General features: G+C 38.1%; 1 protein-coding gene across 1 annotated transcript in view; it reads left to right on the forward strand.

Moving 5' to 3' along the window:
• The first annotated feature begins 12482 nt into the window (after positions 1 to 12482).
• SLC5A12 (solute carrier family 5 member 12) overlaps positions 12483 to 13381 on the forward strand; it is a 50386-nt gene continuing 49487 nt past the window's right edge. Inside the window, exon 1 of the mRNA XM_006157682.1 lies at positions 12483 to 13141. Coding sequence (XP_006157744.1) covers positions 12803 to 13141 — 339 coding nt within the window. The 5' untranslated portion in view covers positions 12483 to 12802. The remainder of the gene's footprint in view (positions 13142 to 13381) is intronic.

Genomic DNA, 13381 nt, shown 5'->3' on the forward strand with positions numbered 1-13381 from the left:
ACACATCCAAATCCAAGAAATTCCAAGGATGCTAAATAGATTCAACCTAAGAAGTTTCTCTCCAATACACATGATAACTAAAAAGTCAAGGGTCAAAGATAAAGAGAAAATTCTAAACATGGCTAGTGATAAGAGTCAGTTACTGGGACCAGCAGTTAGCATAATGGCTATGTTACTGGACTCCCATGTAGCCGACAGCGGTTTGCGGCCTAGACCCAGTGGCTTAAAACTCATGCCAGGCACGTGTGAGTGCATGCCCAAGATCCTGAGAGGAGAATGGAGGAGAAAGGACTGCAGTGTGGCCATCTCCCCTGGGGGGTGATTTCTTGCTTTCTGTCTCTCTGTGTGGTGAGCGCACACGCCCTATAGCAAAAACCTCTCCCCCCCCCCCAAAAAAAAAGAGTCAGTTACTGAGGCAGAAATGAAAAAAACTAGTTCCATTTATAATAGCCACACACATTAAAAAAAAAAAGCCACAAACAAATGAAATATCTAGGAATAAATCTGAGAAGTAAAGAATCTCCATCATGAAAATTACATTTAAAAGAACATAATAAAGAAATTAGAAAAGTCCAAAAAATGGAAAGGCATTCTTTGTTCATGGATTGAAAGAACTGACATAGTTAAAATGTCAATATTACCCAAAATAATCAACAACTTCAATGCAATTCCTATTAAAATTCCAGCAACATTCTTGAGAGAAATAGAGAAAAAAATCACGAAATTTGGCTGGAATTACAAAAGACTCTATATAGATACTGTCCAAAGAGAGTAAAACTGAAGGCACCTCACTATCTGACTTCAAAATACTTTACAAAGCCATAATAACCAAAAAAGCATGATACTGGCACCAAAAAAGGGCCACGTAGAACAATGGAACAGAATAGAAAATCGAGGAAAAGTTCCAGCAACACATAGCCAACTGCTTTTTGACAAAGGGCATAGGACAGTCTAGTGGTGACAAGATAGTCTTTTCAACATATGGTGCTGGGAAAACTGAATAAGCACCTATTAAAAATTGAAACGAGACTTCTATCTCTTACTCTTTACAAAGGTGAACTCAAAATGCATTAAAGACAAAGATAAATCTCTAAATCATAAAACTAGTGGAGAAAAACACCGAAGAGACACTTCATGATATTGGAGTGGGCAAGAGTTTCTTGAATAAAACCCCTACAGCAAGGGCAAGAACATGCACACACACACAGAGACACAAGAAAAAATAAAAAAGAAGATAAAGAGGTAAAGAGATTTCTGTCAAGCTAAAAAGTTTCTCCACATCAGTAAACATAATAATAAAAAATAAAACCCTACCAAATGTGAGCAAATATTTGCAAACTATACTTTGGACCAAGGACTGACACCCACAATAATATGTAAGAAACTAACAGCTTACCCCCCTCTCTCTACCCACAGAACTCTGATCATTCAATTTAAAAAAAAAATGGGCAATTGACTCTAAAAGGAAGATATACAAATGACTAAGAATCATAGGAAAAAGTGTTCAATATCTTTCATCATAAGGCAAATGCAAATCAAAACCACACTGCAGTATCACCTAACCCCAGTCAGAATGGGTAGGATCAAAAAACCAAAGAACAACAAGCACTGGTACGGTTGAGGAGTAAAGGGAGCTCCTTTGCCTTGCTGGTGGTGATGTAGGTAGAGCTAGCCATTGAGGAAGACAGTATGGCAGTTTCTCAAAATATAACAATAGAATTACTGTATGACAAAAGTTCCACTGTTGGGTATATACCCAAAGGACAGGAAATGACTCAGCTGGAGAGACCTTTTCATATTCATGTCTATTATAGCATTATTCACAATAACTAAGTCATAAAAGCAACTCAGGTTCCCAAAAATCAGTTGTAAAAATAGGGTACATATACCGAATGGAATACTACTTAGCTATGAAGAACAACAAAATGTTGTAATTTGATACACAGTGGATGAACCTAGAAGATATAATGCTAAGTGAAATAAGTCAGACTATAAAAGACAATAATTATTTGTTCCTGCTTAACACATACTGAATGTTCACACTCTGTGGTGGAAACCGAAAAGGCTCAAAAGCAGTAATGGAAGATACAAGGAGGTTCTTGAGGAAGGCGTAGGGGGGAGTCATTAGAAAATTTACAGTGGACACAGAATGTGCATAGATAAGGGGAAGAGGCTGCAGGATGGTGTATCAGAGCAGAATAAAAATTTGGACAATTAAATAATTACTTTTAAAAGCTATTAGAATTATTGGGACCAGCAGTTAGCGTAATGGCTGTGTCGCTAGACCCCCACGTAGTTGACCGTGGTTTGAGGCCTTGACCCTTTGGCTTAAACTCACGCCGGGCACGTGTGTGTGCGTGCCCAAGATCCCGAGAGGAGAATGGAGGAGAAGGGATTGCAGCGTGACCATCCCCTCTGGGGGGTGATTTCTTGCTTTCTATCTCTCTGTCTCTCTCTGTCTGTCTGGCGAGCGCACGTGCCCTATAGCAAAATCCTCTCCAAAAAAAAAAAAAAGCTAGTAGAATTATTAACAAATGTGCATAACATAGTGTAATGTTCAATGTTGAAGACGATAAATTTGGGTATTTCCTTGATGCAATTATTGTACACTGTATACATGCCTTAAAAAAAAACTATAGTCCAAAAAGACATACATCAATTATATGTACACTGGAATTCATTATTAAACTAAATTTTTTAAAAAGATGGAAAATAGACCCTCTATTAAGAAAAAAAAAATTACAGTAGATGGACAGAGTCTTACTTCCTAAAAACTGAATTGTTCGTCTTAAGAAGGAACCATTAAATTATATGGGAGCTCTTAAATTTAACACCCAGTTGAAATCAAACATGCTGTTTCTATATTTAAGTATTTGAGGTCTACATTCTCTTCTGAGTTTTTCTTCCCTTTGACAATGGCCATTGGGGACATTTCATTTTTTAAAAATCAGTCCATCGGAAATCAATGCTTGCCAACAGAAATCAGGCGTCAGAGCATATTTGTGGGCGGGCTCTCCGCCTGGTGAGCGGGCTGCGTGTCCGGAGCGGGTGCTTTTCTCCAGGGTGTTAGGGGATGAGCCCCTTTTTGATCTCAATCATTTCCCAGTGGACACTTTGTCAGGGCATGGGGGCTGAGTATGAGAACATTGTGGAGACTTCTGTGATCAGAAACTAAGTGCTAATCACCAGCCTGAAAGTTGGCCTGAGGCAGTTACAGGAAGTCAGACCAATTCATTTCTTTTTCCAGAGCCTGCGGTAGAGAGGGAATGTCTTTATGTATTGTTTGCTTAGGACAGCCTCCGCTTATGTCTGCTCAGTCTCTTAGTACCACCTTTTCACTATCGATGACGCCTCTCTGGATGCTGAATCATAAATTACATGAGACCTTTGTTTATAGATGGCCCCTTTGTCTTTCCATCTCCATAGGAGTTTCATTTACATTTGCATACTTCCTCAACATGGCTTTGAGCTTTTTACATGAGTTGCACTCAACAAATGCTTGTTTTTATTAAATTGATTCCAGTAGTAATACTCTCATGGTTAAAAAAAGAAAAGAAAAGAAAAGAAAAAGGAGGAAAGAAAAGGAAACAAGAAAAGCAACTATTATGTATAGAGAAACTACTTTTTAGGGGACATTGTGTTAGGCACTAATTTATATTACCACTTTTGGTAGTCTTCACAGTTCTGTAAGGTATTCCTGTTTTACAGAAAAGGAACGCAGAGTGGTAAGTAGTCAGCCTTAACTGTAGAGTTAGCACATAATGTAGCAGAAATGCGACTGGGGTTCCACTCGCTCTCTAAGTCAAATATTCTGTTACTATTCTCCCTGTTTCCCCCCGACTGCGTATGTAAAATATCCTTATGCAATGCTTTTGCATTTCCTAATATCCAATGGTAGACAACAGACCTTTAAGGTAAGGGTACTATATTTAAGGGAGGAACCATGAGGCTACAGGAGTGGGCTGGTTAGCTTGTTTTGTTCAAGGTCATTCTGCAGATTAGCAGTAGAACTGGGTTCCAGATCAATTCTTTTCTCTTTGGTTTCCAAATTTTGTTGACTTGATATTTTAAAAAGTAACAAAAAGTAGAGATTGTTCACCAGTGTTGAGTTGTACTCTCTTCTCTCCATCCTAATCCTCCTTACCCAGGGAATACAAATATAGCTTTTAAATTTACACTGATGGAGAATTCTTAAAAATAAGATAGTATTTATTTGGGTTGCAGTATTTTTTCTTATGGTTAGCGAAAGTACTTGTAATTGAAAATATCATAGTATATCTACTCCAATTAATAATGCTTGCTAATAAACCATGCTTTTCCATTTGACAAACCTCTGTCATCTCAAATGTCTCTTCAGACTTCAAAGACTAATAATTTGAAAAGATGGGAACCAGCAGTTAGTGTAATGGCTATGTCGCTGGACTCCCATGTAGTTGACCGCGGTTCACGTCCCGGACCCGGTGGCTTAAAACTCACACCGGGCATGTGTGCGTGCGTGCCCAAGATCCTGAGAGGATAATGGAGGAGAAGGGATTGCGGCGTGACCATCCCCCCTGGGGGGTGATTTCTCACTTTCTGTCTCTCTGTCTCTCTCTGTCTGGCGAGCGCATGAGCCCTGTAGCGAAAAACCTCTCCAAAAAAAAAAATAATAAAAAAATAATAATTTGAAAAGATACCTGATGGTGATAAGAGATTTTGAATTTGAAATGTAGTAAATAGGCACATATTATAATCTCACTCAAATAGCATCCCCATACACACATATATTTAAAAACAAGTAGAAACGAGATTTTCCAGCCTATGTTTGTCCCACAGATGCACTGATATTACAAATGTTTTTCTGTTAACCACTCTTTCTAATCCTCTAGAAGTTTAATATATGCTATGGAACAAGATCATTTACAAATATGCTTCTTTCTATATTTCACTCCAAATTCTAGGTTATGATTGTCCATAACATTGTTGCTCTATGGATAGACTGAAATAATGCTGACTTGTAAAGATAAAAACATTTGCAAAATTAACTGTATTCTGCTTTCCCAGAGTGTAAAAATGACGTGAAGTTACTTAGAAGCTATAACGGCTGCAAATACCTACCACTTCACAAAACAAAGGTAGTTGCTTATCTGCCAGCTGTCAGCTGAGACAATTTTTGGCACATTCATAAGGACATTTTCACCTCCAGGTACAAAGAGCTCATCTAAAAATAAAGACAGGCTAGCTGTTGTGGATCTGCAGTAGCTCAGCATTCCGTGATGCTGAGACTATGTGGGAAGGTCCTTAGTTCATGTCCTGGAATCTCTCAGTAAACACACAGCTTACATAAATGTCATGATTCACTCATTGGGAAGGGGTGGATGGGGATGATTCTTTCTCTTTCTTTCAGAAGAAATAAATTAACTCTGAAAAAAATAGAATAAATTCATGTACCAATGCACAAAACAAAATAGCACATCAGTGCAATGAAATGGGAGGGATTTCCATGTTATAGACAATACACAAGAGAGTCTAGATACAGAACAGAGCAAAGAGCAAATGAACTCCAAATCAAAAATTTGATTTTGCTCCCCTGGGTTGGGAAGTAAATTTATATAGGTGATAATATGGCTGCTTCAGTTTGATTGTTTCAGACTTTATTTTTTTCCAGAATAGCACTGGAAGCTCGTGGTACAAATGTTAAAATGTAGAGTAAGTCAATAATAATGTCAATGATAGATACTTTTTTTAAAAAAAAGATTTTTGCTATTGGATATGTGCTCTCTCCAGAGAGACACAGAGACAGATAGAAAGTGAGAAATAACCCTTTAGAGGGGATGGCCATACCACAGTCCCATCTCCTTCTTTCTCTTGAGCTTTGGGCACCACAGAAACTGCAAGTAAGCCATGTGGGATCCAGCACCTTAACCACTCTGCCATCTGCTGGCCCCAATCAATGCTATTTCTGTGTGGTAATTGATGCACATTTCTAATTTTTTTTTTTTCTTTTTCTTTTTTTTTTTTTGGAGAGGTTTTTGCTATAGGGCATATGCGCTTGCCAGAAAGAGAGAGAGAGAGAGAGAGAGAGAGAGACAGAAAGTGAGAAATCACCATCCAACAGGAATGGCCATACCACAATCCCTTCTCCTCCATTCACCTCTCGGGATCTTAGGCATGCATGCACACATGCCCAGTGTGGGTTTAAGCCATCGGGTCCGGGACTCAAACCACAGTCAACTACACGGGAGTCCAGCGACATAGCCATTATGCCAACTGCTGGTCCCGCACATTTCTTATTCTAACAACAGTCCAGTTTAAAAGGATCTTTTTTTCATTTAAAGATGAGTAATTAAGTACCAAAGAAATGGAATGGCCATTCAAGGTGATAATAGTTTAGCCAAACTTTGAGACTAGCTTTATGAGACTCATATGATCATCTTCTTTCTTAGTAAGATCTTTCAGGGGCTGGAGGTGGTGTGGTGGTTAGGGTGCTAGACTCCCACATGGCCAACCACAGTTTGGATCCCAGACCCAGAGGCTTGCTTTCTTGCTTGCACTTTCTTTCTCTCTCTCTGGTCAAATTAAAGAAATAATAATAATAAAAAAAATTAAATAAATACTTCTTTTAAAAAGATAGTCTTTCACTTATTGAACTCTTAAGAGCATATCAATCACTTGAAATTTGGTATCTCATTTAATTTATTAAATTTACTCCAAAACCATAAGCATGGCTGCAAAAAGCAAGCTTCAGTACAAGAACAGCTATAGACAAAATAAGAAAATTCCAGTCCCCTAGCAAGGGAGAACCTAACTAAATCATCCTACGAGGGCTTTGTATGAGAAGGCCTATTGAACTCAAGAAAGCTAAGGTGGACAGTCATGCTGACTTATTTTCAGAGACCTTCACAAGCCTTGTCTGTAAACTGGATGCTAATTCTGAGGTCCCTGAGGAAGAAACTTTGATCCAGAAAGTTAAGCATTAGTGTTCTCCAAAATTGGTAGATGGCTGAGCTGAGATTTGAACTCATATTTGCCTGATTTTAAAATGAAAAGATGTATTTCCTGTTCATTTTAATCATTTCTAAACAGGCACCTGAGAAGTTGAAACATGAAGGGAACTCTTTTTTTAATTAGGAATTTCCCATGTATCATAGGCCAAATCAAAACCACCCGGAACCTGGCAACCTACGTAGAGAAGAAATTAAGACCTTGAAGCAAAAGCTCAAAGATGCACATTGTTATCATTGAGAGACGCAACACTTGAAGATAAGGGAGCTGTGGATGGAGCGCCACGATTAGGAAGATGTCAATGTCTTTGATTTGCTACTAGACCCTTGGGACATAATCACCAAATCATGGCATATAGAAAGAATATCTTGCAAACACGTGTTGAGTAAAGGTAACTAAAGCATATACGTTTTTAGCAGAGACTTATTCAAAAACTGTGATTTGGGTGATACTGTAAACTGGATATATTTATTTGTGTATTACTAGTGAAGACAAAATTCACTGATCTTTTGGTATAGGAAATATGCAAAAGCCCTTCATTCAAAATAATGCCTAGTGATGATTAGGGGTGGCCTGAGGAACACTGGAAGTGATAGGAAATAAAAAAGTTTTTTGTGGTAAACTTTGAGCTTGTCAACTCTCTGTAAAATGTATTTTTAAAGATTTTGAATAATAAAATTTACTCAGTACTAATATTTGCTGGAATTTAGTTGAAATTCTCTTTGGCTATAAGGTATATATTTGAGAATGTTACAATATCGCAGGATCAGCACAAGGGTGCCTTAGTTATCACTGCTCCACCTCACTGGAGATGTGTTTATTGGCAATGTTTGGGTTGGCAAGACAGAGGTACTAGATTTTCCTCCAGAATGACTGAAAAGTCTCCCCATCACAACTGGAAAAGCAGGCAAGCTGAGATTACTGTTATTTTATTATTTTAAAATTTACTTTTAATTTACATTTAATCATTATATATCTCTACAGTGTACAACATTGCTTTTTTCAGCATGAATATACTGCATATCAGTCAAGACAAAGACATTACCATATACATTGTCATTTGCAAATAACTTTTCATTTTTGTGTCAATTAAGCATAGTTTTCCCCTGTTCCCCTGCTCCCCTCCCTCCTTCTATTACCCACCTCTGTATTGCCTCTACCCTTACTATTTCTAGCATCTACTGCTCTCCCTGCTAATATACCTTTAGAGTGCAGACATTCGGTATATATCGAGTGTGGACATACAAAGTCTGTCTTTTGTAGTCTGGCTTGCTTCACTTAGCATTAAGTCTTCCATATTCATCCACTTTATATCAAATGTCAGAGTCTCATTTTTTTATGGCTGAATAATATTGCATAGAGTACATTTGCCACATTTTTTTGATCCACTCATCTATTTTTAGACATTTAGGTTGATTCTATGCAAGTTGAGGTTATTTCTATAATAAATACTCAGTGCAAAAGTATCAATTTAAGTCAATGAAAATTTGATTTGATCCTAAAACTGCCACTTAGCAGCTGTATGACTTTGGCCTTGGGCAAAGCCCTTACTCTTTATGAACATCGTTTTTGTCATTTATAAAATAGTTTCCAGATTTGCATAGCTATATGAAGATCAAAATAAGATATGATGCATGTAAGTATAAGAAACACAGTAGGTTCCTTCCACTTTTGAGACCTATTCAAAAGTCTATTTTAATGCCCATAAGGGTGAGCCAAACAAGAATTTTTCCTCTTTATCATCATTTAGCAAAATCAAGCCTGTAGAAGATCATGCTGGTAGTTTCCCCCTTATAGTTGCTTGGGATCTGGGAGACCATTGGGAAGGACCTTGGTCCTCATGCTCCATTGCCTTCCCAATTGTGTTTAAATGTCCTACTTGTTTACTGCAGAACTGCACAGTCTTTAGTCTGCTTTAATATTAAATAATGTTCTCTGCTGCACTTTATAATGTACTGGAAATCTGCCTCTTAAAGATTTAAGTCCACATCTCTTCTCACATTTGTTAAATGTAAATAGAATAAGTGATTAAAGGTTTCTTTGCAGTAGCACTTACCTGCAATGAATTCTGGTTATCTGATAAATTGGAATCTCAAGAAAAGCATTTCAGTTTTTATTTACATGGGGATAAATATTTGTGAAAAGATAGGTGTTTCAGCATTTAAAAACAAAAATAATGTCTCAATTTTTCTTTTCTTCCCAGTAAAACAAGAATTAAACATAGATTCTAAAGAGGAAGAAGACCCTTAGAATTGTGTCTTAACTTACTGAATGTCTACTGTGGGACAGGAACATGTAGGTACTGAGTATATCGAAGAACAAAAGAGACAAAGCCTTTTGGGAGCTTACATTCTAATGGAGGCAAGCTAATATTTAAAATACTGTATAGTATATTAGTATTAGGGGATACGTTTTATGGAGAAAAACAGAATAGAGAAGGGAGATTTGGAGTATGGTAGTTTACAATGTAAGAAAGTCAGTCAGGGAAGGTGACATTTAAGGAAAGACTTAAAAAGATATTTATACCACTTTAATTACCTACTTATTAATTCAATATACTTTCATTTTGACAAACATGGCAGGCAGAGTTTAAAAACAATAATTTTTGGCCCACTGTGACTTGGTATCATCAGTCTGCCTCCTAGGAATTTGACAAGCAATGCTCACTGATGGAAGAACTGCTTTCACCGCCTCAGGAAGCAGCACACTCACCTACTGGGTATGAATCATCCATGGAGAAAATCAGAGACATTCAGGAGCACGTCCAGAATCACAAGATGGCCTAGAGAGAGAGAGAGGTTGGAAAAAAAGACTTCATATTTTGTTCTAGGTATAGAATATTTTCCACTTAACACAATGGTGTTAACAGTCTTCCAGGGTGGATATCCGAATAAACCCTTGTTGGGGGAGTATGTGTGTGGCAGGTGACAATGCTACACTCTGATAGGGGTCCAAGCTTTCTATTCAAAGCATTAAATTTGAATGGTGGCATTGGGGACTTCTGAGAGAAGGTGTAGATGTTGATATTGGGGTTTCTTTAAGTCAAAGAGGTGCATTTGTCTTCTCCCTCTTCCCATGTTAACGTTTCCTATATAGGAATATGTTTTCTAATAGATGCAGCCATTAAATATACTGGTTCTTTTGTTTTTCCTCCAAAATTATTAATAAATTGATGCTATACCTTATAATCAGCATGAACCTCGCATGGAGTGAGTGCTAACAGGAAAGAGAAAGAGAATTTGAGGACGTTGAATGCTACCCAAGGAAGAAAAGGCTACAGATGTGGAAAATAACTGAATGTTAAGTTAATAAGTTGGTCCTATGTCTTATCATCAGCAAAATGTTGAAAGAAAGGAATACTTTGTTATGAGAGGCATGAAATTTCTTACATATCCCAGAAATTAACTACTCTGCCTTGAAATTAGAGGCTAATGGGAATCCCACAGACATTATTGTCTCTGCACAGAGTTTAATTAAGATAAGCACTACTCATTGACTCTTTAGCTACAAGCTTTTAGTATTTAACCTTGGGACATCATTGATGTAATGATAGTGTTTTGAACCAGTATTCACCTGCTTTGAACAAGTTGTTTATGTGTCTTGTGGATTGATTATTAACACGTAAGTGGTGTTAATATTAAAATATAAAGCAGTCAAGGTTCTGAAAGTCAAATAGAGTTATGATTTTCTGCTGAGACAATGCAACCTGGTATATAATTAGAAGATGAGGAGGTCTTCAAAAAGTTTGAGGGATCTAAATATTATTAAAAAAAAACCCCACTGTGTGTGGATTTCAAAACTTTTGCACCAATACGATCTTGTTTATTAATTACATTTTCCATGAACTTTTGGAAGTCCTTTGTACTTCATGCTGAAAATATTTAAAAGCATAGAGTAGGATGAGATAGTAAAGACCTAGTTTCTGTTAATACTGATCATATCGACTCTACAAATAGGAAGAATTAAAGCAACAGGACCTAGACAGCTCTGAATAGGGATTTCTTGTAAGTGAAAGTGTATCAGCTTTTTGAGGCCTAAGTCAATCCATGGGGCAAAGTAGGGAGTAAAGACGTATTCAGACTAAAAAAATAATTGTACATTTACTGAGTTATTCAGAGGTCAAAAGTGAAAATGTTCCTGTCTTTGGGCACTATGATTTTAGTTTTCTTCTCTTCTTTAATTGATGATTCCCATTTTTTCTACAATGGATACTACTTATTTAGACATAGGGACTAGGGCTTTAGACTCTGTCTTCGAGGTACTGGTCAACTGCAACAGCTCACAGATGCCTACAGACACACACACACACACACACACACACACACACACACACACACAGATTTCTGTAAATATATGGGGATAGAGGTTCCTGGCTTTGTGTCCCAAGGTCTCCCTGCACACACCAGGCTGGTTGCCTGCATGTCCATGATCCTGAATGGCTGAGCCTGAGGGTGGATTAAGACATGAAGACCCTGTTGGGAGTGTCCTCCCCTAACTCAGAAGACATACACTTTAAAAAAGGTCAGAACTGCGGAGTGAAAAGTGAGTACAAAGTGAATAGTCTGGGAGGCTGTTTCTACAGGAGTAGAAGCACTAGCTCAGGAGTAGTTGGGATGGAGGGACAGGAAAGTTGGGATAGTGGGACTGGAAAAGCTCCACCGAGTAAAGGAGACATTAACCACATCATGTAGAATAGATAGGCATTGGTGGGAATAGAGAGACCACTGAGGAAAGAGAAGAATGAACAAAATGGAGAAGTTGTCTTCCAAAAGGTTTGATGAAGTTTCTCCAAAACCATCAACAGAGTCTACTGAGAGCAAAACCAGACATCACTGACCCGATTTTCACCTCCCTTCACTCATTTGTCCTACTCCTAACTCCAGCATAGCCTCTGGGTACAAGTATAAGAACTTATCCCTCATAGGACATGAAGGACAGAGGGAGAAGATAAAGTTAAGAGCTAAAATTATTGATAAATCCAGAATCCTACAATCAAGAGATATTGAACTATTATGGCTCTACTGTGAGCACAAATAATAGCCAATGAGGGAGACATTATCTTTCATTTTACAGGTCAGGAAAAAGAGCATCAGGAAGTCTGATATTTACAGACTCCTAATAATCTTGTAAGGTCTTATTATCCTTGTGTTCCAGGTGAAGCTCAGAGTTAAATGATTCGTCAAAAATATCACAGCTCACTGGTGGTGAGCCAGAACTTGAGCAAAGGTCTCAGGATCCTGATTCTTTGCTCCTTTTCCTCCACACCCACTGCTGCAACAACCACAAGTGTACACCCTCCACCTTCCCTTACTCAGGAGAAAGACACCAGTGAGGGCTGTGCTTGCATTTTATAGTTTCCATCTCACTAACTGAAAATGCTGAAGTGGTCAACTTTTATCATGTCCATGTTTTCCAGTAATGTTTAACTTTATGTTAAAAAAATCTAGGTGATAAAAAAGCAGGTTATCTAGCAAGTCCATCTCATCCCTAGTCATTATCAGTGTCAGCACATATCTAAATTCCTTCTTCCTGGCATTTGCTTCAGGAGAGAAACAGCTCTTGGCCAAGGTCACATTTCAAGTTGCCATCTATTTATACCAATACTATTACCAGATTCTTCTTGACAATCATCTTTTGAGATCTTCTCTGAGCACAACTTGGTGTTTGGAGATCCACATGGTGCCTCTGGTCAGCATTCTCTTCAGGGAATCACATTGCACCCTCCTCTCCACAAAGCATCTGCTAGACTAAACTGCTTTTGGAAACATCTTCTCCCTGACAACTGTTGGAAATCAACTCTGGTGTCATACTTCCCAGTATGGAGGTGAAGAACTTTGCAGTTTGGGATTATGTTGTATTTGCAGCTCTCTTTGTCATTTCCTCAGGAATTGGGGTGTTCTTTGCTATTAAGGAGAGAAAAAAGGCAACTTCCCGGGAGTTCCTTGTAGGCGGAAGGCAAATGAGCTTCGGTCCTGTAGCCTTATCTCTGACAGCCAGTTTCATGTCGGCCGTCACTGTCCTGGGGGCCCCTTCCGAGGTCTACCGCTTTGGGGCATCCTTCATTCTCTTCTTCATTGCGTACACATTTGTCATCCTCTTCACAGCAGAGCTTTTTCTCCCTGTGTTCTACAGATCCGGCATCACCAGCACTTATGAGGTAAGAGGATCACTCCCTTCTCTAATTCAGCAAGAGTTGCTATTTTCTCTTCACTTGAATGATTTATGCATCTCCTCACCCTGATGAGAATCCATATAATCTTTATGATCACACTGTATCATTGAAGAATTTGCACTGATTTTTAAGACAATTACACATGGAAAAAATATTAAAATGCTCTTGGAAAAAAGTTTAAACTTTGCATATGGACACATATTTCCCCTCTGTAGAGAAGAAATA

Source organism: Tupaia chinensis, unplaced genomic scaffold, assembly GCF_000334495.1.
Source record: "Tupaia chinensis unplaced genomic scaffold, TupChi_1.0 Scaffold000555_1, whole genome shotgun sequence".
NCBI lineage: Eukaryota > Metazoa > Chordata > Mammalia > Scandentia > Tupaiidae > Tupaia > Tupaia belangeri.